This window comes from Chiloscyllium punctatum, chromosome 5, assembly GCF_047496795.1.
Source record: "Chiloscyllium punctatum isolate Juve2018m chromosome 5, sChiPun1.3, whole genome shotgun sequence".
In the NCBI taxonomy this organism is placed as follows: domain Eukaryota; kingdom Metazoa; phylum Chordata; class Chondrichthyes; order Orectolobiformes; family Hemiscylliidae; genus Chiloscyllium; species Chiloscyllium punctatum.
This window is the reverse complement of record NC_092743.1, coordinates 95,267,599-95,293,109: the sequence shown is the minus strand read 5'-3', so window position 1 is coordinate 95,293,109 and position 25,511 is coordinate 95,267,599. Positions and strand designations below refer to the sequence as shown.

The 25,511-nt window shown below is 42.9% G+C and overlaps 1 protein-coding gene and 1 long non-coding RNA gene across 3 annotated transcripts in view; both read right to left on the bottom strand.

Annotated features, from left to right (window-relative positions):
- dspa (desmoplakin a) overlaps positions 1 to 2,409 on the bottom strand; it is a 68,699-nt gene extending 66,290 nt beyond the window's left edge. The window contains exon 1 of one of the 2 annotated variants that reach the window (XM_072570806.1): positions 1,886 to 2,409. In XM_072570806.1, coding sequence (XP_072426907.1) covers positions 1,886 to 2,208 — 323 coding nt within the window. In that variant the 5' untranslated portion in view covers positions 2,209 to 2,409. The remainder of the gene's footprint in view (positions 1 to 1,885) is intronic. The other variant, XM_072570807.1, reaches the window with a different exon arrangement.
- A 6,537-nt stretch (positions 2,410 to 8,946) lies between these two features.
- Positions 8,947 to 25,511, bottom strand: part of LOC140477244 (uncharacterized) — a 99,077-nt gene continuing 82,512 nt past the window's right edge. The window contains exon 2 of the long non-coding RNA XR_011960686.1: positions 8,947 to 9,825. This is a non-coding gene — a long non-coding RNA (uncharacterized lncRNA). The remainder of the gene's footprint in view (positions 9,826 to 25,511) is intronic.

Below are 25,511 nucleotides of genomic sequence, written 5' to 3'. Positions count from 1 at the left end.
TTAGTCAGGGTAAATGTCGAATAATAGGGCAAAGGAATGAATTACTCTTCGAAGGTCGGTGTGGACTTGTTGGGCTTAACAGCCTGTTTCCACACTGCAGGGGTTCTATGATTTCTATGCTGTCTTCCCTCCACACACAAAATGTGAAAGAATGAGTAAGGAGAATGAAACACCAGAATATTTATATTGTCCCTTTAACATTTCTGAACACTGCATAGAAGAGTTATGAAGCTTTGACACCAACTCACAATGGAGTTTATGGCAAGTAATCAAAGCATCTTAGGAGGTAGAATCAGAGGGACATTGTTAAAAAACAGAGAAAAGGAGACAGAAAGAGAGCCTATGAATGAAATTGTAGATATTAGGACCTAGACAGTGGAATGTACTGGCATCAGTGGTTGAAGCATTACAATAAAGGATATGCAAGGTGCCAAAACTGGAGGCGTGCAAAGATCTCGAAGATTGTAAGGGAGGAGATTAGACAGATTGGGTGTGGTAAAACCATGGAGGGACTTAAAACTAAATTTAAATTTTAAAGTTAAGCTATTGCCAAATCGGAGCCTAAAAGGTCTGCAGGCACCAGAATCACAGATGAATGACATTAGTGCAATTCAGGATACAGGCAACATGGTTTTGGATGAGCGCAGGTTTATGTTTGTGAAAGAGAGAAGGCAACAGTCATGAGCCCACAGGGAAGAAAGACATGGTTCCTGCAGATGAGCTGCAGTAGGGTAATGACAGACAATGTCACGGTAATTAAATTAACCTTCCCACTTTAAAATATCTGAAAGTATTTATAGCCAATGAACTCCTTTTGAAGCATAGTTACTGTCCTAATACAGGGAACAAACAGCTCATTAGCATATGGCATAGTCTTATAAATCATCCTGTGATCATCAGGGGTGGCACAGTGGTTACATGCTGCCTCAGTGCCAGGGACCTGCGTTTGATTCCCACCATGGGCGACTGTCTGTGTGGGATTCCTCTGGGTGCTCCGGTTCCCTCTCACAGTCCAAAGATGTGCAGGTCAGGTGAACTAGCCATGCTAAATTGCCCAGAGTTAGGTGCATTTGTCAGAGGGAAATGGGTCTGGGTGGATTACTCTTTGGAGAGTCAGTGTGGACCTGTTGGTCCGAAGGGCCCATTTCCACACTGTAGGGAATATCATCATTAGATAAAGTTTTACTGGTGAGAGCTGAAGGATAGACATTATCCAGAACAAACCAAAATCCCCACTCTATAGAGCTTATTTATGAAAATGCATCACTTTACAAAAGTATACAATAAAGTTTGACCAGTCATAGAGAGAGCTATGCAACAGTAACAGACCCTTCAGTTCAACTTGTCCACACCAACCAAATATCCTATATTAATCTAGTCCCATTTGCCAGCATTTGGTTCCTATCCCTCTAAACTCTTCCTATTTATGCACTCATCCAGATGTCCTTTAAATGTTGTAATTGCACCATCCTCCACCACCTCCTCTAGCAGCTCATTCCATACACACACCGCCCTCTGTGTGAAAAGATTGCTCCTTAGGTACCTCAAATCTTTCACCTCCTATCTTAACCCCATGGCCTCTAGTTTTAGACTCTCCTACCCCAAGGAAAAGACCTTGGCTATTCACCTTATCTATGCCCCTCATGATTTTATAAAGTTGGACACGCCCAGTTACAGGTGAGGCTCTCTCAACCCCCGGTGTCCATTTTGAAGCAGTAAATAATGTACTTCCTACTTCTCTCAACACAGTTCATTTTCATTTTTTTTCTCTACCCGCAGCATTAAAAACAAACAAGATGGCACGCACTTTAAAAAAAAATCCAAAACTTCACCACAAAGTTGGTTAAATCGCTCAGGAAGGAAGAGTAATTCATTTTGTCTTTACCTGGAGTACGGAGCTGTCTCGACCATGTTGTAGCTTCTGGACTCGGAGATCCGGGGGTTCTTGGAGGAATATGTCATTCGGGTGGTGGTGGTGGTCCCGAGCAGTTCACTACCACCGCCAGTCCCTGAGCCCAGACCGTATGGATGTTGCCCAGACAGGTGGAGGTCACCCCCGCCAGCTCCGTACTGCAGGTGGATCGGAGACGTGAAGACATCGCCTGCCCCGTCGCTGCGGGTGGAATAGTCACCGGACGATCGGAAGGTGTAGTGTCGGTCAGTCACCGAGCGGCGATTCAGCGCCGTCTGAGAACCGTGCAGACTCATCCCCCCCCTCCTCCTCTGCCGCTGTTAGCTAACCAACCCTCTGCAGCACCCCTCAGGTCCAGCCGCGACTGTAGAGACAGGGATAGAAGTTAAAACAAAAATCCAGCCTTTGGCTCAGGACGACGGGGAAGCCCAGCACCTCCACACCTTCCCGCAACACTGCGAGCAAATCGCAGGAAAAATTCCCCTTTGGCTGCAGAAACTCCGCCTTGAAATTTGAGGGCGCGACACAGTTACACCCTCTCGGCATCCGCCCATACCTGAGTGAGGCTCAAACCGGTGTTTCTGTCCTCGATTCTGAAACGCCTGAAGCAGTAAAGTCTAGGGTGTGTTTCTTGAATGTATATAACTCAAATAAGGCAAAGATCAAACCGCCGCGCTCTCTTATTCCTTTTTTCCCCTATAAACCAAGCGGAGCATTAATAAGAATTTAGTGAAATAAAACTGGACACGAACTGACTGTTGTGAGAGTGCTGGTATCTCGTTGTTAATTATTTACTGTGTGGGGGAGAGGTCTGTTTTGGCGAAAAAGTTACGCAATTCATGAGTAACCTGGGTTGTGATCGAGCTGTTTGTGGAACAGCTTTAATCAGGAGACAAACTTACACAGCTCTCTGTTTTCAGATCTATCCAATGATCCAATAAATTTAAGCTCCAGTTGTTAAAACTGTAATTTGGAAGTTTAAAACTTTCGATTTCGACTGATATTTACTCTGACCAAGCGACTTCGGGTCGATGAAGTGCACAGTTTTCCTATAAAACAAAATCCAAGTGGAGGTAGTAGGGCGTCCAAGATGTTGGGTTGTTAATAACCGATCGGCTAGAATTTGATCTGGAACAATGTTTTGTGCATTCATTATGTAATTACTTTCACACTGAAAATGATCCGACATTTGGGAGAATGAAGGTTGTTTGTGTTTTGACTTTAAAAAGGAGAATGCCTCAACCCCCTGGCTTTTCAAAACATTTTGCAGTGGAGAGCCAGTGGGTGGAGTGAGACCAGTTATGTTTCAATTTAACTCGAATTTACATGTTTTATGTCGCTACTCTAACGTGGCCGTTTGCAAGCATCTGTTTTAACCTGATTTTTTTTCCTCCCCCCCAAAAAAGTCGACAGTAATAAACACTGAGACGTTCACACGAATGTAAATGCGTCACAATTAATTGCAGTTTTCCACTTCCGGTTTCTCATTTAAGTGTCGTGCATTCTCACCCAAAATGTAGGAGAAACTTTGATTAGGTGAAGGGTAAAGGGTGAACAAATTGGTTAGGCTGAACTATGTAATAGTTTCAATGCAACACTGCTCTAGTTCTGATGTGGAGGAGCCGGTGTTGGACTGGGGTGGACAAAATTAAAGATCACACAACACCAGGTTATAGTCCAACAGGTTTATTTGGAAGCACTAGCTTCCATAGCACTGCTGCTTCATCAGGTCGTTGTGGAGATACAGAGTTTATAGCAAAACATTAGTGTCATACAGTGATATATTGAATAAACCTGCAGGTTACTGTTCATTAATATGTAAATCCCAGACCTTCTTTGAAGTCAACTTCTCAAGATAACAAGGTTCTACAACAAAAGGTGACATCTCAGCTCAGACAATGCATTAAAAGTGTGAGGTCAGAGTCTGTATGTATCCCAATCTTGAGTCAGACTGGTTCTGTTTCCAAAGTGGAATTTACAAAATATTACATGTATTGACTGCCTGCAGATTGTGCATTTTAAGCAAAATACAATGTGTCTGCAAATATAATTCTGCAAATACAGATTCACCCCATATACTTGTATGTGTGTATGTATGTATGAGAGAGAGTGTGTGTGTTTGAGTGCATGTGAGAGAGTGTTAGGATGTGTGAAAGCTTGGTAAAGTGTGTGTGTGGGTGGGATGGAGCAAAGGCTGTGCGAGGGTGTGTGTATATGAGAGAGAGTCTGTGTGAGTGTGTGGGTATGTAAGAGTGTGTGTGTGCACGTGTGCTTGTGTGTATGTGAGAGATTGTATGGTGTAGTGGAGTTACCTGTAGCGCGACATGAACGCAAGATCCTGGATGAGGCCATCCTCATGGGTACTGAACTTGGCTATCAGCCTCTTTCAGCCACTTTGTGTTGCTGCCTATCCTGAAGTCCACCTGCTCCAGTTTGTCATCCTCGTCCCTTAACATGAACACTCCATCATTCCATTATTCACACCAAGTCCTTTGGAACTTCATCGAGACTGATTCAACCAGTTTAAATAGAAATTAACCATCTGCAAAATGGAGGTGACTTTCATTTAAGATTAATTGTGAATTTTAGGCAACTTTCATTTCGGATTAATTTTGAATTTCTATCCTAGTTCACCTTACCTCAATGTGAATATACTTCAATATGCTGAATGCAAAGGAGTTGGAACCTTTAGGGTAAACTTACATCTGGTTTCTGATTTGGAATTAACTTTTTGGAACTTTCCTGATAATCTGATTAATATCTTTGTATACTCTAATGTGGCCGTTTGCAAACATCTGTTTAAACCTAATTTTTTAATTTAAAAAGTCAGAAGTAATGAGCACTGAGCCGTTTGTTATTACAGTCCTGATCTCTTGCTAGAAGACAGCACCATGAACAATAATCAAATCCAGGAGTCCACTCAGAATTGTCTCCAGGTAAAGAGTGACTCCAACTGTGTCTTAAATGCTCATCTTCTCTTTGTGCCCTAAACAATTTCTTCTTTGATCAGAGCTTGAGTTAAGTTTCTAATTATATATTGTGTCTCTGTCTGAAGTATTATGAGCGCTGAAGCTATGTTCCTGAGTGAGATAGTGGTGAATCCAACAATTAAATAAAGAAGGAAAATGATAAACATTTATGACAGAGGCCACAGTCACGGATTGGAGTTCTATGTCACCTGGTGACCAGTTTAAGTGGACCGCCAGTATAGATTTTAATGCCTTTTGATATACTGTGTTCTACAGTGAGATAAACATTGTAATAGCAATTCTGCTATGTAATGGATATTGAAGTGTATCAGGACACATTCCAATAACTTCAGTTCTGCCACATAGAGTCAGAGAGTCATAGAGATGTACAGCATGGAAACAGACCCTTCGGTCCAACCTGTCCATGCCGACCAGATGTCCCAACCCAATCTAGTCCCACCTGCCAACACCCGGCCCATATCCCTCCAAACCCTTCCCATTCATATACCCGTCCAAATGCCTCTTAAATGTCGCAATTGTACCAGTCTCCACCACATCCTCTGGCAGCTCATTCCATACATGTACCATCCTCTGCGTGAAAAAGTTGTCCCTTAGATCTCTTTTACATCTTTCCCATCTCACCCTAAACCTATGCCCTCTAGTTCTGGACTCCCCGACCCCAGGGAAAAGACTTTGTCTATTTACCCTATCCATGCCCCTCATAATTTTGTAAACCTCTATAAGGTCACCCCTCAGCCTCCGACGCGCCAGGGAAAACAGCCCCAGCCTGTTCAGCCCCTCCCAATAGCTCAAATCCTCCAACCCTGGCAACAGCCTTGTAAATCTTTTCTGAATCCTTTCAAATTTCACAACATCTTTCCGATAGGAAGGAGACCAGAATTGCACGCAATATTCCAACAGTGGCCTAACCAATGTCCTGTACAGCCGCAACATGATCTCCGAACTCCTGTACTCAATACTCTGACCAATAAAGGAAAGCATACCAAACGCCTTCTTCACTATCCTATCTACCTGCAACTCCACTTTCAAGGAGATATGAACCTGCACTCCAAGGTCTCTTTGTTTAGCAACACTCCCTAGGGCCTTAATAGTAAGTGTATAAGTCCTGCTAAGATTTGCTTTCCCAAAAATTAATGACTTGGTGGAGGAAAGCAGTTAAGTATGCAGATGACACAAAAATAAGTGGAAAGGCAGGTTATGACAGGGATAAAACAACAGAAAGAGAGCTATTGATAGGTTAAGTGGTAGGCAAAAAGTTGGAAATGGTGTGTAATGTGGGAAAATATGAATTTATTCATTTTGGAAGAGAAAACAGAAAAAACAAAGAATTAACGGGAAAAAAAAACTGCAGAAAGCTGCAACACAGAGTCTTGCACACTGTGACATAATAGAGGGCGGTCACAACAAATTATTTTACAGTCGAAGAATGTGCCCAAAAGTGGCAAAATGCAGAAACAAAAAAAATGCAAAAACAAGAAATACTTATGCATAAAACACAGAGAACTAATACACAGATGCAACAGGTAATCATGAAGGCTACTGGAACTTTGGAATATATGTCTTACTGCTATTGTACAAGGTACTGGAGAAACCACATCTGGAGTACTCTAAGCTGGTTTGGTTATTTAAGGAAATATGTTATTTCATGAGAGGTAGTTCAAGAGAAGGCTGATAACCCTCAGTATGGAGTGATTGAGTTATGAGCAAAGACTAAACCTGCTAGGAATCTACTAGGTGATCTCAATGAAACATATAGGGCTTGATCGAGTAAATGCTGAGAGGATGTTTCCCTTCATGGGAGAGTCTAGGTCGAGAGGACATAGACTCAGCATTAAGGGGTGCCAATTTAAGATTGAGATGAGAAGGAATTTCTTCTGTCAAAGGGTTGAGAATCTTTGGAATCCTTGTCACAGAGACAAGGGGCAGAGACTTTGTGTATTTTTAAGGCTGAGATAGATTCTTGATCAGTAGGGGAATCAAGGGTTGTGGAGAAAGGGTAGGACACCAGGTGAAAGGAGTGTCAGATCAGTCATGATTCTATTGAATTGTGTATCAACCTATTCCTGTTCCTACTTCTTAGCATTCTATGGGAAGCTGATACCCTTGATGCACGCTATGACATAATAGAGGGGGGTCACAACAAATTATTTTATAGTCGAAGAATGTGCCCAAAAGTGGCAAAATGCAGAAACAAAAAAAAAATGTTGCTAGCAGAATAAAAATATTCAAAGAATATTCAATGGAACTAGATAATGTCAGAAAGTTATTACAGGCTATAGGAGAACAGCTTAGCTGAACTTGTCAAATGCTGCAGGGATGATGCTGAGGGTATAAGCAGGGATAATGTACTGTGGATGCAGTCCAGAAGATGAAATTTGTGATTTTGGTCAGGGTAAGCATGGTATGACCAACAGGGCAGACAAGACAAATAGATTCAAATAGTGAATTGCAAGAGTTTAAACATGCAACCAACACATTCAAGTAACTCAAAGGGGAAAGGGAGAGTAAGGATGGACCATTATTAGGATTCATTTCTTGCTCCTGTCATTGTCTTCACATTCATCACTTAACTGCATGCCCTCCAACGCATCTCATCCACATCCCACACCTCCGCCCTCAGACCCCACCCCTCCAACCGTAACAAGGACAGAATGCCCCTGATGCTCACCTTCCACCCTACCAACCTTCGCATAAACCAAATCATCTGCCGACATTTCCGCCACCTCCAAACAGACCCCACCACCAGGAATATATTTCCCTCCCCACCCTTTCCGCCTTCCGCAAAGACCGTTCCCTCTGTGACTACCTGGTCAGGTCCACGCTCCCCCTACAGCCCACCCTCCCATCCTGGCACTTTCCCCTGCCACCGCAGGAACTGTAAAACCTGCGCCCACACCTCCTCTCTCACCTCTATCCAAGGCCCTAAAGGAGCTTTCCACATTCAACAAAGTTTTACTTGCACATCCACTAATATCATTTATTGTATCCGTTGCTCCCGATGCGGTCTCCTCTACATTGGGGAGACTGGGCGCCTCCAAGCAGACAGCTTTAGGGAACATCTCCGGGACACCCGCACCAATCAACCACACCGCCCCGTGGCCCAACATTTCAACTCCCCCTCCCACTCAGCCGAGGACATGGAGGTCCTGGGCCTCCTTCACCATCGCTCCCTCACCACCAGACGCCTGGAGGAAGAACGCCTCATCTTCCGCCTCGGAACACTTCAACCCCAGGGCATCAATGTAGACTTCAACAGTTTCCTCACTTCCCCTTCCCCCACCTCACCCTAGTTCCAAACTTCCAGCTCAGCACTGTCCCCATGACTTGTCCAGACTTGTCCTACCTGCCTATCTCCTTTTCCACCTATCCACTCCACCTTCTCCTCCCTGACTATAACCTTCATCCCCTCCCCCCACTCACCTATTGTACTCTATGCTACTTTCTCCCCACCCCCACCTTCCTCTAGCTTATCTCTCCACACTTCAGACTCACTGCCTTTATTCCCGATGAAGGGCTTTGGCCCAAAACGTCGATTTCGAAGCTCCTTGGATGCTGCCTGAACTGCTGTGCTCTTCCAGCACCACTAATCCAGAACTTAACTGCCCCTTCCCAGCCCAATGGACAGATCGATAATGGGATGCTACTTGGACCTGGAAAAGTTGAAGGAGGGCCATGGAAGTTTTGAAACAAGTAGGAGTTGTATTCAAACAAGGGGACACAAGAAGATTGCCTATAATTTCACCCTCACCTGTTTGAACATACCAGGAAATACTCTCAATGACAGAAAGTCCTGTTGCTCTTCCAGCTTTCACGAACCCCTTCGCACAGTCTCACAAACAGTACAGTGGTCCTTTGGCACAGAACAATGATTGGGGGAAACCCTTATAAAGGAAGAAAGAGTACTCGGACATCCAAGTTACTTTTAGAAGAGACAGATGCTCCTCACAAAGCTCAGATTTTTGCATATTAGCATTATTTGTTTAATTTTTGGTTATGATTCATTCATAAAATATCTTGAGAAAATAAAAATCACACAACACCAGGTTATAGTCCAAAAGGTTTAATTGGAAGCACACTAGCTTTCGGAGCGACGCTCCTTCATCCTTCACCACCTTACAGGTGATAGTGGAGGGCTCGTTTGTAACACAGAATTTATAGCAAAAATTTACAGTGTGATGTAACTGAAATTATACATTGAAAAATTGATTGTCTGTTAAGCCTTTCATCTGTTAGAATACAGTGATAGTTTCACTTCTTTCATATGTAAATCACAAAACCTTTTTTTAAAGTTGCATTCTCAGGTTAGCTGTTAACAATGGTGATAGCTAGACAATATGTTGAAGGTGTTGGCCCTCTGTGTTGTTTGTCTATGACCTGATGTTTAGATTGATTCTAATCTAAAAAGTGAGATAACGGAGTTTTACATAAATTCATGCAGTTTTTGAGCTCAGAGTTCTACATGGATTCATGCAGTTTTTGAGCAAAGTACAATGTAACTCTGCAAGTACAAATTCACCCCACAAGATATATGTGTGCATGTGGGTCTTTGTCTGTGTGTGTCTGTCTGTCTGTCTGTCTGTCTGGGGTGGGGATTGTGAGTGTGAGAAAGTGTGTGTGTGTGTGTAGTGCAATGGTGATTACCTGTAGTGTGACATGAACCCAAGGTCCCGGTTGAGGCCCTCCCTATGGGTACCGAACCTAGATCTCAGCCTCTGCTCGGCCACGTTTCTCTGCTGCCTATCCCGAAGTCCACCTTGGAGGATGGTCACCCAAAGGTCTGACATTGAATGTCCTGGACCACTGAAGTGTTCCCCTACGGGGAGGATACCCTCCTGTCTGTTGATTGTTGTGTGGTGCCCATTCATCCGTTGTCGTAGCCTTTGCTCGGTTTCCCCAATGTACCATGCCTTCGGGCATCCTTGCCTGCAACGTATAAGATAGACAACATTGGCTGAGTCACATGAACAAGGTCATGTACAAGGTGGGAGGTGTTCCCACGCGGAATAGTGGTATCTATGTCCACAATCTGACACGTCTTGCAGCGTCCACCGTGACAGGGTTGTATGGAGTTGTCCTTAGAGCTGGGCAGTTTCCTGTGAACAACGATCTGTTTAAGGTTTGGTGGTTGTTTAAAGGCAAGTAGTGGAGGTGTGGGGAAGGTCTTGGTGAGGCGCTCATCCTCATTGATAATGTGTTGCAGTTAACAAAGAACATGGTGTAATTTTTCAGTCCCTGGGAAGTACTCCAAATCTTGAAAAAAATACTTAGCATTCTGGATGCCTGCCAAGCAATCCTGTAAACTGTCCAGCCATTGGCTACATTTTCCAGTTGTTGTTTTATTACACTTTTGATTTCAGAAGACAAAGTTTTCTGATTGTCTGCAGTCATTTTTGTAGCCAATGCTACCAGAAGTTCTTGTTACATAAAACTAAAATTTTACTGTAAGACTTCCAATGCATTTCAAACCATGTTTTGTTTACCAGTTTAGTGTATGTTCATATTTATATGAACTAAGCAAGTACCTTTTTACTATTGTAAGTGAATTGACTTGTTCTTGCCAAAATAATCAATAGATGGAGTAGGGTATAGAAATCTGAGAAGCAGCATTACTTCATTAACACAAATGTGACAATAAGATTATCAATGTAACAATAAGCAGTATGTAAAGTTCTTGTTAATTTAATTCATTAGCAAGATTTAAGCACGACAGATTAATGTGGTTATCGCAATAACTAAACATCATTTATTTAATTTCTTGTTGGAGAAATGTACAATCAATATCTGATATTAAGGGTATTAGTTAGGCTCTTGCAATGTTATTTCTCCTTCCATGTGGACCAGATCCACCACAGAACACACCAGATGGCCTCCTTCTTCAAAGACCGCAATTTCCCCTCCTACATGGTCGATTATGCCCTCCAGTGCACTTCATCCACTTCCCGCACCTCTGTCCTCAAACCTGACCCGTCCAACCACAATAAGGACAGAACCCTCCTGGTCCTCACCTTTCACCCCACCAACCTCCATATACATTCCACCATCCTCTGCCATTTTTGCCATGTACAAACGGACTCCACCACCAGAGATAGATTTCCCTCCCCTCCCCATCACTTTCCATAAAGACCATTCCCTCTGCGACTCTCTTGTCAGGTCCACAATGCCACCAACCCACCCTTCCCTCTTGGGAGGAGCGAAACTAATGTCATTTACAAAATACCTTGCAAGAACTGTAACAAACACTACATTGGACAAACAGGCAGAAAAGTAGCCACCAGGATATATGAACATCAACTAGTCACAAAAATAAATGACCTACTCTCACTAGTATCTTTACATACAGCTAAGGAAAAGCACCACTTTGATGGGGACAACACATTCATCCTAGGACAAGCCAAACAGAGACATGCGCAAGAATTCCCAGAAGCATGGCTCCAACCGGAACTCTATCGTCAAACATATTGACTTGGATCCCATTTACCACCCCCTGAGAAAAAGAACAGGAAATGAGATTACCAACCCAAGGAAACCTAAACATATAAATAAAAAGTGGGACATACCGCCAGTGCTTCACAGGAGGTTCATTGATGATGTTACCTAGTATGGTGACGAAACATCTGAAAATGAACCTTCCAGCTTAGCGAGCAAATGTACATCCAAGTAACGAAGAGTATTGATGAGGGTAGAGTGAAATAGTAAGGTTAGATCACATGGAACATAGGGAGAACTAGCCATTTGGATAGGGAACTGGCTCAAAGGGAGAAGATAGGGAGTGGAGGTGGAGGGTTGCTTTTCAGACTGGAGACCTGTCACAAGGATTGGTGCTGTTTTTCCTCATTTCCTCATTTTCCTCATTTATATAAATGATTTGGATGTAAACATAGGAAGTAGGCAAATAACACTAAAATTGAAGGTGTAGTGAACAGAAAGAAGATTACCTCAGAGTACAACAAGATCTTGATCAGATGGGCAAATGGGCTGAAGAGTGGCAGATGGAGTTTATAAATACGAGGTGCTGCATTTTGTAAAGGCAAATCAGGCCAGGACTTATACACTTAATAAGGTCCTGGGGAGTGTTGCTGAATAAAGAGACCATGGAGTAAAAGTTCCTTGAAAGTGGAGTTGCAGGTAGACAGGATAATGAAGAAGGTGTTTGATATGCTTTCCTTTATCGGTCAGAGCATTGAGTATAGGAATTGGGAGGTCATGTTGCAACTGTACAGGACACTTTTGGTAAGGCCACTTTTGGAATATTGTGTGCAATTCTGGTCTCCCTGCTATAAGAAGAATGTTGTGAAAATTGAAAGGTTTCAGAAAAGCTTTATAGGGATGTTGCCAGGTTGGAGGGTTTGAACTATAGGGATATTCCCTGGAGCATCAGAGACTGAGGGGTGACCATATAGAGGTTTATAAAATCATGAAAAGCATGGATACAGTGAATAGCCAATGTGTTTTTCCCAGGGTGGGGGAGTCCAAAGCTCGAAGGGATAGGTTTAAGGTGAGAGGGGAAAGATTTAAAAGGGACCTAAGGGGAAACCTTTTTCACTCAGAGGGTGGTACATTTATGGAATAAGTTGCCAGAGGAACTGATGGAGGCTGGTACAATAACAACACTTGAAGGCTTCTAAATGGGCATATGAATAGGAAGAGCTTAGGGGAATAAGGGCCAAATGCTGGCAAATGGAGCTAGATTAATTTAGGATATCTGATTGCCATGGAATTGGACTGAAGGGTCTGTTTCTGTGCTGTGCTCAATGACACAAAGTTCTAAAGATCACAAAAGAAATGGACAGACTCTCCAGAAAACAGTATGAAGAATGATCTTATTTGAAGACTTAATATAGTAAAAAGTTTCAATAGGGTAGATGTGGAGAAAATGTTCTCACTTGCAAAGGACACCAAATCTAGACCCATAATTATAAGATAGTTGCTAATAAATCTTATAGGGAATTCAGCAAAAACTCCTTTATCCAGAGCATGGGGAAAATGTGGAACCTGATAGTAGAGATGGCCAATATATTTGCTTTTAAGGGAAAGCTAAATTAACAGATAAGGAAGAAAGGAATAAAATGGGTTACTGATGAGATGAATAAGTGTTGGTAGGAAGCCTGTGCTTAGCACAGAGACATCAGGATTGATCAGTTAGATCAGAATTTATGAAGTTCTGTAAGATTCTCAAATGCTCAGGATACAAGAATTGAGCACACATCACAGTTCTGACAGACATCTTCAACATCTCCCTCAGCTGCGCCATCGTTCCAATGTGCTTCAAAGCTGCTACCATCGTCCCCATGCCGAAGATGTCTTCAGCATCCTGTCTCAACAACTACCTCCTTATTGCACTTACACCTATCATCATGAAGTGCTTCGAGAGTTTCTGTGCTTTAGTCTTGACTAAATTCGTATTACAACTTGATTATTCATTTTCCTTTCTGGGATATTTGTCCCAGAACAGATTCACGAGGCGATCACACAAAACCTTCCTTAGCTGATGTGAAATGTATGATGTTCATAATCATAGAAGAAAAATTAGTTAGGATTTGGCATTTTTTTTACTCTCAGTTTTTAGCTTAGACAAAATATTTGTGCTTTGTTATGTATTAGGGCTTTATCCTTTACTGCAACTCTAAGAGTCCATTCAATATGGTTCAGCATCCAGTTTAATTTACTTTAGACATATAATTCTGTCTGTATATTGCAAGTTTTATTAACTGAATTTTACATTTCACTTCATGGCAATAAAGAGTTAAAGCAAAAGTGAAGATGAGCAAAAGATTTTCATTTTTTAATTTATACTTTCAACAATCATGAATTACTCAGGTGGGTGTATGCACCTATGGAAATGTTGAAGCAGCAGTCCTTTTTTGTCTTCAAATCCAGTATGCTGTCACCAACAAATTATTTTGACTAATTCTCTACCTGAAACACACCCTCCCACTTCAACACAGAAACCCTACTCCACCCATGTGAAGATTTCCGTTTGGTTCAGCTTGATTTAGTTTAAGCCCCAAGTTATCACTCAAGTTGGCTTTACTCCCAGCACCCTTATAGTATTTTGGTACAGAATAAAAATCCCACCAAAGTAGATTTATAGTAATTTACAGATGGTAACCCAGAAATGCTATTTTGTCTCTATCCATATTAAAGAAGATGAAAAGAGTATAAAGGAAGTAGAAGTGTACTTAAGAGGGAAATCAGGAAGGCAAAAAGGGGACATGAGATAACTTTGGCAAATAGAATTAAGGAGAATCCAAAGGGTTTTTACAAATACATTAAGGACAAAAGGGTAGCTAGGGAGAGAATAAGGGCCCCTCAAAGATCAGCAAGGCAGCCTTTGTGTGGAGCCGCAGAAAATGGGGGAGATACTAAATGAATATTTTGCATCAGTATTTACAGAGGAGGAAGTGCTGGATGTCTTGAAATGGGTAAAGGTGAATAAATCCCCAGGACCTGATCAGGTGTACCCGAGAACTCTGTGGGAAGCTAGAGAAGTGATTGCTGGGCCTCTTGCTGAGATATTTGCATCATTGATAGTCATAGGTGCTGGAAGACTGGAGGTTGGCCAACGTGGTGCCACTGTTTAAGAAGGGGGGAGGGGGGGGGTAAGGTCAAGCCAGGGAACTATAGACCAGTGAGCCTGACCTTGGTGGTGGGCAAATTGTTGGAAGGAATCCTGAGGGACAGGATGTACATGTATTTAGAAAGGCAAGGACTGATTAGGGATAGTCAACATGGCTTTGTGTGTGGGAAATCATGTCTCACAAACTTGATTGAGTTTTTTGAAGAAGTAATAAAGAGGATTGATGAGGGGTGAGCAGTAGATATGATCTACAAGGACTTCAGTAAGGCGTTTGACAAGGTTCTCCATGGGAGGCTGATTAGCAAGGTTAGATCTCATGGAATACAGGAAGAATTAGCCATTTGGATACAGAACTGGCTCAAAGGTAGAAGACAGAGGGTGGTGGTGGAGGGTTGTTTTTCAGACTGGAGGCCTGTGACCAGTGGAGTGCCACAAGGATCGGTGCTGGGCCCTCTACTTTTTGTCATTTACATAAATGATTTGGATGTGAGCATAAGAGGTACAGTTAGTAAGTTTGCAGATGACACCAAAATTGGACGTGTAGTGGACAGCGAAGAAGGTTACCTCAGATTGCAACAGGATCTTGACCAGATGGGCCAATGGGCTGAGAAGTGGCAGATGGAGTTTAATTCAGATAACTGCAACGTGCTGCATTTTGGGAAAGCAAATCTTAGCAGGACTTATACACCTAATGGTAAGGTACTAGGGAGTGTTTCTGAACAAAGAGACCTTGGAGTGCAGGTTCATAGCTCCTCGAAACTGGAGTCGCAGTTAGATCGGATAGTGAAGAAGGCATTTGGTATGCTTTCCTTTATTGGTCGGAGTATTGAGTACAGGAGTTGGGAGGTCATGTTGCGGCTGTACAGGACATTGGTTAGGCCACTGTTGGAATATTGCGTGCAATTCTGGTCTCCTTCCTATCGGAAAGATATTGCGAAACTTGAAAAGGTTCAGAAAAGATTTACAAGGATGTTGCCAGGGTTGAAGGATCTGAGCTACAGGGAGAGGCTGAACAGGCTGGGGCTGTTTTCCCTGGAGCTTTGGAGGCTGAGGAGTGACCTTGTAGAGGTTTACAAAATTATGAAGGGCATAGATAGATAGAGTAAATAGACAAAGTCTTTTCCCTGGGGTCGGGGAGTCCAGAACTGGAGGGCATAGGTTTAGGGAGAGAGGGGAAAGATATAAAAGAAACCTAAGGGGCAACTTTTTCACACACAGGGTGGTGTGGGTATGGAATGAGCTGCCAGAGGAAGTGGTGGAGGCTGGTACGATTGCAACATTTAAAAGGCATTTGGATGGGTATATGAATAGGAAGGGTTTGGAGGGATATAGACGGTGTACTGGCAGGTGGGACGAGATTGGGTTGGGATATCTGGTCAGCATGGACGGGTTGGACCTAAGGGTCTGTTTCCATGTTGTACATCTTTATGACTCTAAGTGCCTCCAATTCTATTTAATTGTGCCATGATAATGATGAAAATGTACTGTGGATTTTCAAATTCTATCATCCAACTGTATGCTTGTGGTTTTCATGGATTGTGTCACAGAGCTAGTCCCTTTTTTCCCTAAAAGCTGTTCCTTGGCTCAAGGAGACTCTGTCCTTGAATGTTTTCAGAGGGGCAATAAACTTGGCCAGACTCCAATCAGTCTGGTTTGGTACAGAGATGAAAAGGATTTTCAGAGGCCTTTTGTTTATATATAAACAGATGAGACTTCAGGCCAAAGTGGTCATGCTTTAGAAGTGACTGTATAAAGAGGGAGGAGTGGTCAGCTCTCCAGCTAGCTGAACTGACCTGAGCTGAGTAGTTTTAGTTCAGTCCTAAACTCGGAAGTTCAACTGGGAGCTGTGTGGAAACTCCCTCTCTTTTCTGCCCTTTGACTTCAACCTGTAAGCGTGTGTTCCATTTATACTGGTTTTTAAAGCGAGTTCGCTTATTGAAACTGTTGTGTGTATTCAGAACAGCATAATTAAGTCTCGATGGATAGGTTGAGTTCTGTTCTTTGTGTTTCATTGTGTAATTTTGTGAATACATTTTTTGTCTGTTTTAAAATCTAGTCGTCAACCTAGCTACTGTACACTTACCAAAGCAAATTGCAAAGTTAGGTCTAGGGATACCTGCTTAAGAATGTTTTGAGTGGTCTGGCCTAGTCCATAACAAATGAAATAGTTTTAAAAATGAAAAATACCTGCTAAAAATGGCCAGAGCAATCAGATGATCACAATGGTTGAAACCAACATGAAATAAACAAAATAATCTGAACTGAAATCTGAAAAGATATCAAAGCTAGTCAATCCAGTCAGGCAATGCAGAAACCCTAGTCTCCTATTTTGATTTATGCCAGATGATAAATTTCACAGATTGAAGCTGAAAGACATCATCTGCAATCATCAAACACAGAAGCAGTGAATATTTATTCAAAATGTATAAACAAATTTGTATTTCAGAGAATTGATTTTTGCAGAGCAGGGGTAATGATTTGTTGCTGCAGAACTGAGAATGCTCTCTCTCTCTCTCTCTTCTCTGCCTCTCAAAGAACAAAGCACCCCATTACAACACAAAGTGGAGAAAAACAAGTGGACATCAAGAACGAGCTGTTTTTTGAGAAGATTTGTAGCTCAGGTTGATGTTCTGGATGTAGGTTTGCTTGCTGAGCTGGAAGGTTCATTTTCAGATGCTTCATCACCATACAGGTCATATCTTCGGACGAAGCTTTTCGCCCGGAGGCTCACTGAAGATGCTACCCAGTATGGTGATGAAATGTCTGAAAATCAACCTTCCAGCTCAGCAAGCAAACCTACATCCAGCACAGCAAGAATTTAAGAGGTTCTATAAGATTTGCAAGTGCTCAGGATACAAGAATTGAGCATACACCACAGTTCTCACAGACATCTTCAACATCTCCCTGAGCTGCACCACCGTTCCAACATGCTTCAAGTCCACTACCATCGTCCCTGTGCTGAAGCAGTCTCAGCATCCTGTCTTAACAACTACCTCCCTGCTGCACTTATACCCATCATCATGAAGTGCTTCGAGAGGCTCATGATGAGGCATATAAAGACCCTGCTAGACATCCTGCAGTTCGCATATCGACCCAACTGCTCAACAGATGATGCGATTTCCACCACCCTCCATCTAGCCCTCACCCACCTGGAAAAGAAGGATACCCACATCTGATTACTGTTCATAGACATCAGTTCTGCATTTAACACTGTCATTCCTCAGCACCTGATCGGGAAGCTGAGTCTGTTGGGCCTAAATATCTCCTTGTGTAACTGGATCCTGGATTTCCTGACTGGGAGACCTCAGTCAGTCTGGATTGGGAATAGCATCTCCAACACCATCACAACAAGCATGGCACCCCCACCCCCGGGGTTGTGTGCTCGGGCCACTGCTGTACACCCTGCTGACACATGACTGTGCAGTAATGCATTGGTCGATCACATCATTACGTTTGCTGATGATACGACTGTAGTGAGTCTCACCAGCACGAATGATGAGTCAGCATACGGAGAGGAGGTGCAGCAGCTAACGGACTGGTGCAGTGACAACAACCTGTCTCTGAACGTGGACAAGATGAAAGAAATGGATGTTGATTTCAGGAGGGCACGTAGCGACCACACTCTACTGGACATTGACTCCTCTGAGGAGATCTTGAAGAGCACCAAATCTCTTGGCGTACACCTGGACCCTCAACACCAGCTCCATAACCAAGAAAGCCCAGCAGCATCTCTACTTTGTGTGCAGCCTGAGGAAAGCCCACCACCCAGCCCCCATCCTCACCATGTTCTACAGAGGGTTCATCGAGAGTACTCTGAGCTGCTGCATCACTGCATGGTTTGGGAATTGCACAGTCTCAGATCGTAAGACCCTACAACAGATAGTGAGGAGAGCTGAGGGGATCATCAAGGTCTCTCTTCCCTCCATTACAGACATTTACTCCACACGCTGCATCCGAAAGGCTGAGAACATTGTGGAAGACCCCGCAAACCCCTCACTCAAACTCCTCTCCCTCCTTCCATCTGGCAGAGGATACCAGAGCATTTGGTGTCTCACAGCCAGATGTGCAACAGTTTCTTGCCCCTTAACACAGTTTAATTGGAAAGAGTCTGATCTGGAATTCGTTCGTATTGCTGGTAGAAAAATGTCTATCAGTCATCATTCTTCTGTTACACTGTAACTTGTGTGTTTTGTAATTTATGTTGTACAATTGTGAAATTTGTTCTGTCCATGTAGCACCTTAGTCCTGGAGGAATGCTGCCTTGTTTTTACTGTATCTGTTGCATTTATTGGAAATGACAAATAAAAGCTACTCTGCTATAAGTCTCAGGTTAAAACAATTATGCCTCAAGGAATTTAACCTTTCATCTTTTGTGGCTTCTTTTGGAATATTGTGTGCAGTTCTGGTCTCCCTCCTATTGGAAGGATGTTGTGAAATTTGAAAGCTTTCAAAAAAGGTTTACAAGGATGTTGCCAGGGTTGGAGAGTTTGAGCTATAGGGAGAGGCTGAACAGGCTGGGGCTGTTTTCCCTGAAGCATTGGAGGCTGAGGGGTGACCTTATAGAGGTTTACAAAATTATGAGGGGCATGGATAGGATAAATAGATAAAGTATTTTCCCTGGGGTGGGGTAGTCCAGAATTAGAGGGCATAGGTTTAGGGTGAGAGGGGAAAGATTAAAAGGGACCTAAGGGGCAACTTTTTTACACAGAAGGTAGTGTGTGTATGGAATGAGCTGCCAGAGGAAATGGTGGAGGTTGGTACAATTACAACAATTGAAAGACATCTGGAAGGATATATGAGTAGGAAGGGTTTAGAGGGATTTATGGCAAGTGCTGACAAATGAGACTAGATTAATTTAGGATATCTGGTTGGAATGGACAAGTTGTACCAAAGGGTCTGTTTCCGTGCTGTACATTTCTCACACTACTGATCTCTTACTCCACCAGTGCATATACAAGCTTAGTGTTGTATCTTTTTTCTTCTCAATGTTGACATAATAAAACTGGAGACATAGAGAGTCCTGCATGAAAAGAGGCTCACCATGTCCATAACTGTCATCAAATGTCCACCTATTCTAATCCCATTTTCCAGCACTTGGCCCGTAGTTTTGCATGCTATGGCATTTCCAGTGTTCATCCAAATCATTCTTAAATGTCGTGAGTGTTCCCACCTCTACCACCATTTTTCTCATCAAATCCAGGTATCTATAAAAATGTTTCATTAAATCCCCTCTAAATCTCCAGCTTTTTAACTGTGTCCCCTGGTTATTGACCCCTTTCCGGGGAAACATTTCTCCCTAGCTACCCTGTCAATGCCGTTAGAGCTTGTATACCTTAATCCAATCCCTCCCTCAGCCTTCTCTGCTTTAAGGAAACAACCCCAGGGTAATCTCTCTTCATAGCTGAATCATTCCAACTGAGGCAGTGTCCTGGTGAAAATCATCAGTATTCACTCTAAATTGCACTTGCATGCAAAAAAACTTTGAAATTGACACCTTACTGACAAATAGACAATGGATAACTAATGAAAGAGAGATGTAATTTTCTGCTTTAAAAAATGTAAATCCCTCCTCACCTGTTCACAACAAGATTAGGGAATAATTTTGCAAGTTAGTTCATACAGAACTAGTGAATGATTTAGGGGGAGAGAATAAATTTTGTTGAAAATCTATTTTTAAGCAGTTCCAAAAAAGCTTTTTTGGGGCCCATACTATTAAAGTTTTCAGATGTTTATTTTTGAAGTTAATAATTTCATAGAACAGGACAAGGTAATTTACAAAGAATTAAAAGCCTTGGAAGAGCCAAAAGATGCATTTTTGTACTTAAAGTCAGAGTTCTGCCCATAAGCCAGGAAAAAAACAAAACAGTAAAATGGGTGGTGAGACCTTAGTAGTGGAAATTGAGACAGAATTAGAGAGGTGGAAATCGGAAATAGACTTCAAAAAGAGGGGGAAGAACAGAGAATAAGATATGGGGAAAGAAAGGAAATTTAAGGAAAGGGAAGAGTGGAAGAGGAGTTGGGAAAGCAGAAGGAAATTTAAATTGAAACGCATGTGTTGGGGGGGATGTTAGGTGAGAAAAGAGTCTCTACAGAAGGTACCTCTGGTGAGGGAATTACCCCTAAAGCAGCTCCAAGGACCAAGATATTCAATTCCCCTATTTAATCCCGAAAGTTTAACAAAGACGAGTTGAGCACCTTTGTCTTTTTCAAATAAGACCCTAAGACTAGAATCAGAAATTAGGCTATTCAGCCCATTGAATCTGCTCTGCTATTCAGTCATGGCTAATAAGTTTCTCAACCCCATTCTCCCAATTTCTCCCCAAAACCCTTGGTCCCCTTGATAATCAAGAACCTATCTATGTCAGCCTTAAATATATTCAATCACCTAGCCTTCACAGACTTCTGTGGCAATGAATTCCATGGATTCACCACTGTCTGGCTGAAGATGTTTCTTCTTATTTCTATTATAAAAGGTCTTTCCTTTACTCTAAGCCTGTGTCCTCGGGTCCTTGTCTCTCCTACCAATGGAAACATCTTCCCAACATTTAGTCTGTCCAGGCCATTCAGTATTCTGTGTGTTTTAATTAGATCTCCCCTCATCCTTCTAAACTCCATTGAGTATAGACCCAGAATCCTCAAATTTTCCTCATATGTTAAACTTTTCATTGCTAGGACCATTCTCATGAATCTCCTCTGAAAATGCTTTCGGACCAGTACATCCTTCCTGAGATATGGCTCCCAAAGCAGCACATAATACTCCAAATGTGGTCTGACCAGAGCCTTATAGAGCCTCAGAAGCACATCCCTGCTTTTATATTTAGGTCCTCTCAAAATAAAAGCCATCATTGCATTGCCTTCCTAACTAGTGACTCAACCTGCAAGTTTACCTTGAGAGAATCCTGGACTAGGACTCTCAAGTCTCTTTGCGCTTCAGACCTCTGAATTTTCTCCCCATTCAGAAAATAGTCCATGCCTCTATTCTTCTTACTGAAGTGCATGACCCCATACTTACCCACATTGTACTCCATCTGCCATTTCTTTGGCCCCTCTCCTAACCTGTCCAAATAGTTGGGAGAGCAATTAAAATGGCCAATCAACTGTTGTAGAGTAAGCAAACAAAAAACAAAGCTCACAAAGTTTACTCCTTCTTGCCTGAGAATGGTGCAACCAGCTATGTAGCAACAAAAGGGGCTTTTTAAGGGCCTGCCTGAAGGAAACCAGCAAAAGCTCCAGGAAATGGCCTAACCAGATATACAGAGAATGTGAATGCCTCAAGTAACTTTCTTTTGATTAGTGGCAAAACACACTTAAAATTGAGGGCACCTTCATCACTTAATTCTCCAAGGAGTTCAAAGACATCATATCTTTTCTAATCCTGACACATGTTAAGGAGCAAAGATAATAGGGATAATATCTGACAACGGATGTCAGAGTACAACAGGACCTTGATCAAATAGGCCGAGGAGTGGCAGATGGAGTTTAATTTAGATAAATGTGAGGTACTGCATTTTGGAAAGGCAAATCAAGGCAGGACTTAAACACTTATTGGTAAGGCCCTGGGGAGTTTTGCTGAATATAGAGACTTTGGAGTTCCTTGAAAGTGGAGACACATGTAGATAGGATAATGCAGAATGCGTTTGGTATGCTTTTCTTTATTGATCAGAGCATCGAGTATAGGAGTTGGGAGGTCATGTTGCAGCTGTACAGGACACTTTTGGTACGGCCACTAATGGAATATTGCGTGCAACTCACGTCTCCCTGCTATAGGAAGGATGTTGTGAAACTTGAAAGCGTTCAGAAAAACTTTACAAGGATGTTGCCCGGGTTGGGGGATTTGAACTCCTGGGAGAGGCTGAATAGGCTGGGGCTGTTTTCAATAGACAATAGACAATAGACAATAGATGCAGGAGTAGGCCATTCAGCCCTTCGAGCCTGCACCGCCATTCAATATGATCGTGGCTGATCATTCCCAATCAGTATCCTGTTCCAGCCTTATCTCCATAACCCTTGACTCCACTATCTTTAAGAGCTCTATCCAATTCTTTCTTAAATGAATCCAGAGACTGGGCCTCCACTGCCCTCTGGGGCAGAGCATTCCACACAGCCACCACTCTCTGGGTGAAGTAGTTTCTCCTCATCTCTGTCCTAAATGGTCTACCCCGTATTTTTAAGTTGTGTCCTCTGGTTCGGCACTCCCCCATCAGCGGAAATATGTTTCCTCCTGCCAGAGTGTCCAATCCTTTCATAATCCTATACGTTTCAATCAGATCCCCTCTCAGTCTTCTAAACTCAAGGGTATACAAGCCCAGTCGCTTCAGTCTTTCCGTGTAAGGCAATCCTGCCATTCCAGGAATTGATCTCGTGAACCTACGCTGCACTTCCTCAATAGCCAGAATGTCTTTCCTCAAATTTGGAGACCAGAACTGTACACAGTACTCCAGGTGTGGTCTCACCAGGGCCCTGTACAGCTGCAGAAGCACCTCTTTGCTTCTATACTCAATCCCTCTTGTTATGAAGGCCAGCATGCTATTAGCCTTCTTCACGACCTGCTCTACCTGCATGCTTGCCTTCATTGACTGGTGGACAAGAACACCCAGATCTCTCTGAACAGCCCCTTTACCTAACTTGACTCCATTGAGGTAGTAATCTGCCTTCCTGTTCTTGCCACCAAAGTGGATAACCATACATTTATCCACATTAAACTGCATCTGCCATGCATCTGCCCACTCACCCAACTTGTCCAGGTCACCCTGTAATCTCCTAACATCCTCATCACATTTCACCCTACCACCCAGCTTTGTATCATCAGTAAATTTGCTAATGTTATTGCTGATACCATCTTCTATATCATTTACATATATTGTAAAAAGCTGCGGTCCCAGCACGGATCCCTGCGGTACCCCACTGGTCACTGCCTGCCATTCCGAAATGGAGCCGTTAATCACTACCCTTTGTTCCTATTAGCCAACCAATTCTCTATCCAATCTAGTACTTTGCCCCCAATACCGTGCGCCCTAATTTTACTCACTAACCTCTTGTGTGGGACTTTATCAAAAGCTTTCTGAAAGTCCAGGTACACTACATCCACTGGATCTCCCTCGTCCATCTTCCGAGTTACATCCTCAAAAAATTCAAGAAGATTAGTCAAGCATGTTTTCCCCTTCATAAATCCATGCTGACTCTGTCCTATCCTGTTACTATTATCCAGATGTGCCGTAATTTCATCCTTTATAATAGACTCCAGCATCTTTCCCACCACTGAGGTCAGACTAACTGGTCTATAATTTCCTGCTTTCTCCCGCCCACCCTTCTTAAAAAGTGGCACAACATTAGCCGCCCTCCAATCCTCAGGAACCGACCCCGATTCTATTGAACTCTGGAAAATAATCACCAGCGCATCCACGATTTCCCGAGTCACCTCCTTCAGTACCCTGGGATGCAGGCCATCAGGTCCCGGAGACTTATCAACCTTCAGACCTAACAGTCTCTCCAACACCAAATCCTGGCAAATATAAATTCCCTTAAGTTCAGGTCCTTCAGCCACTGTTACCTCAGGGAGATTGCTTGTGTCTTCCCCAGTGAACACAGATCTGAAGTACCCATTTAATTCCTCTGCCATTTCTTTGTTCCCAGTAATATATTCCCCTGTTTCTGTCTTCAAGGGCCCAATTTTTGTCCTAACCATTTTTTTGCCTTGGACATACCTAAAAAAGCTTTTACTATCCTCCTTTATATTCTTGGCCAGTTTACCTTCGTACCTCATTTTTTCTCTGCGTATTTCCTTCTTACTAATCCTCTGTTGTTCTTTAAAAGCTTCCCAGTCCTCAGTTTTCCCACTTATCTTCGCTAAGTTATACTTTTTCTCTTTTAACTTTATATGTTTCTTTACTTCCCTCGTCAGCCATGCCCGCCCATGTCTCCTCCTGGGATCTTTCTTCCTTTTAGGAATGAACTGATCCTGCAACTTCTGCATTATACACAGAAATATCCGCCATTGTTCATCCACGGTCTTCCCTGTTAAGGTATTGCACCATTGAACTTTGGCCAGTTGCTCCCTCATAGCTCCATATTTCCCTTTATTCAACTGAAATATTGTCACTTCCGATTGTACCCACTCCCTCTCAAATTGCAGATTGAAGCTTATTGTATTATGGTCACTACTTCCCAATGGCTCCTTCACTTCGAGGTCACTGACCAATTCAGGTTCGTTACACAATACCAGATCCAGAATCGCCTTATCCCTGGTCGGCTCCAGCACCAGCTGCTCTAAAAATCCATCTCTGAGGCACTCCACAAAGTCTCTTTCTTGAGGCCCGATACCATCCTGATTCTGCCAGTCTACCTGCATGTTAAAATCCCCCATAACAACTGTAGTAACATCTTTGCGACAAGCCAATTTCAGCTCCTGATTCAACTTACATCCGACATCCAGACTACTGTTTGGGGGCCTGTAGATGACTCCCATGAGGGTCTTTTTACCCTTAGTGTTTCGAAGCTCTATCCACACTGACTCTACATCCCCTGACTCTAGGTCCCCCCGCGCAAGGGACTGAATATCCTCCCTTACCAACAAGGCTACCCCACCCCCTCTGCCCGTCAGTCTGTCCTTACGATAGCACGTGTAGCCTTGAATATTCATTTCCCAGGCCCTGTCCCCATGAATCCACGTCTCAGTTATCCCCTCAATATCGTATCTGCCAATTTCCAAAAGAGCCTCAAGCTCATCCACCTTGTGTCCAATGCTTCGTGCATTCATATATAGAATTTTTAATTTGTTACTGCTCTCACCCATCCCCTCAACCCTTATTTCACTCAACTTTACAGCATGATGCCTTTTCCAGTTTTCTGCCTCCTTGATACAGTTGTCTTTCTTGACTTCTCTTGTTCTAACTACCCCTTCAATTTCCTTTTTAAACATCCAGCTTGTCCCCTCCCCCCCGCTACTTAGTTTAAATGTAGCGGTGTTGCAGCAGAAAACCTGCCTGCCAGAATGCTGATCCCTGATCTATTAAGGTGCAAGCCGTCTCTCTTG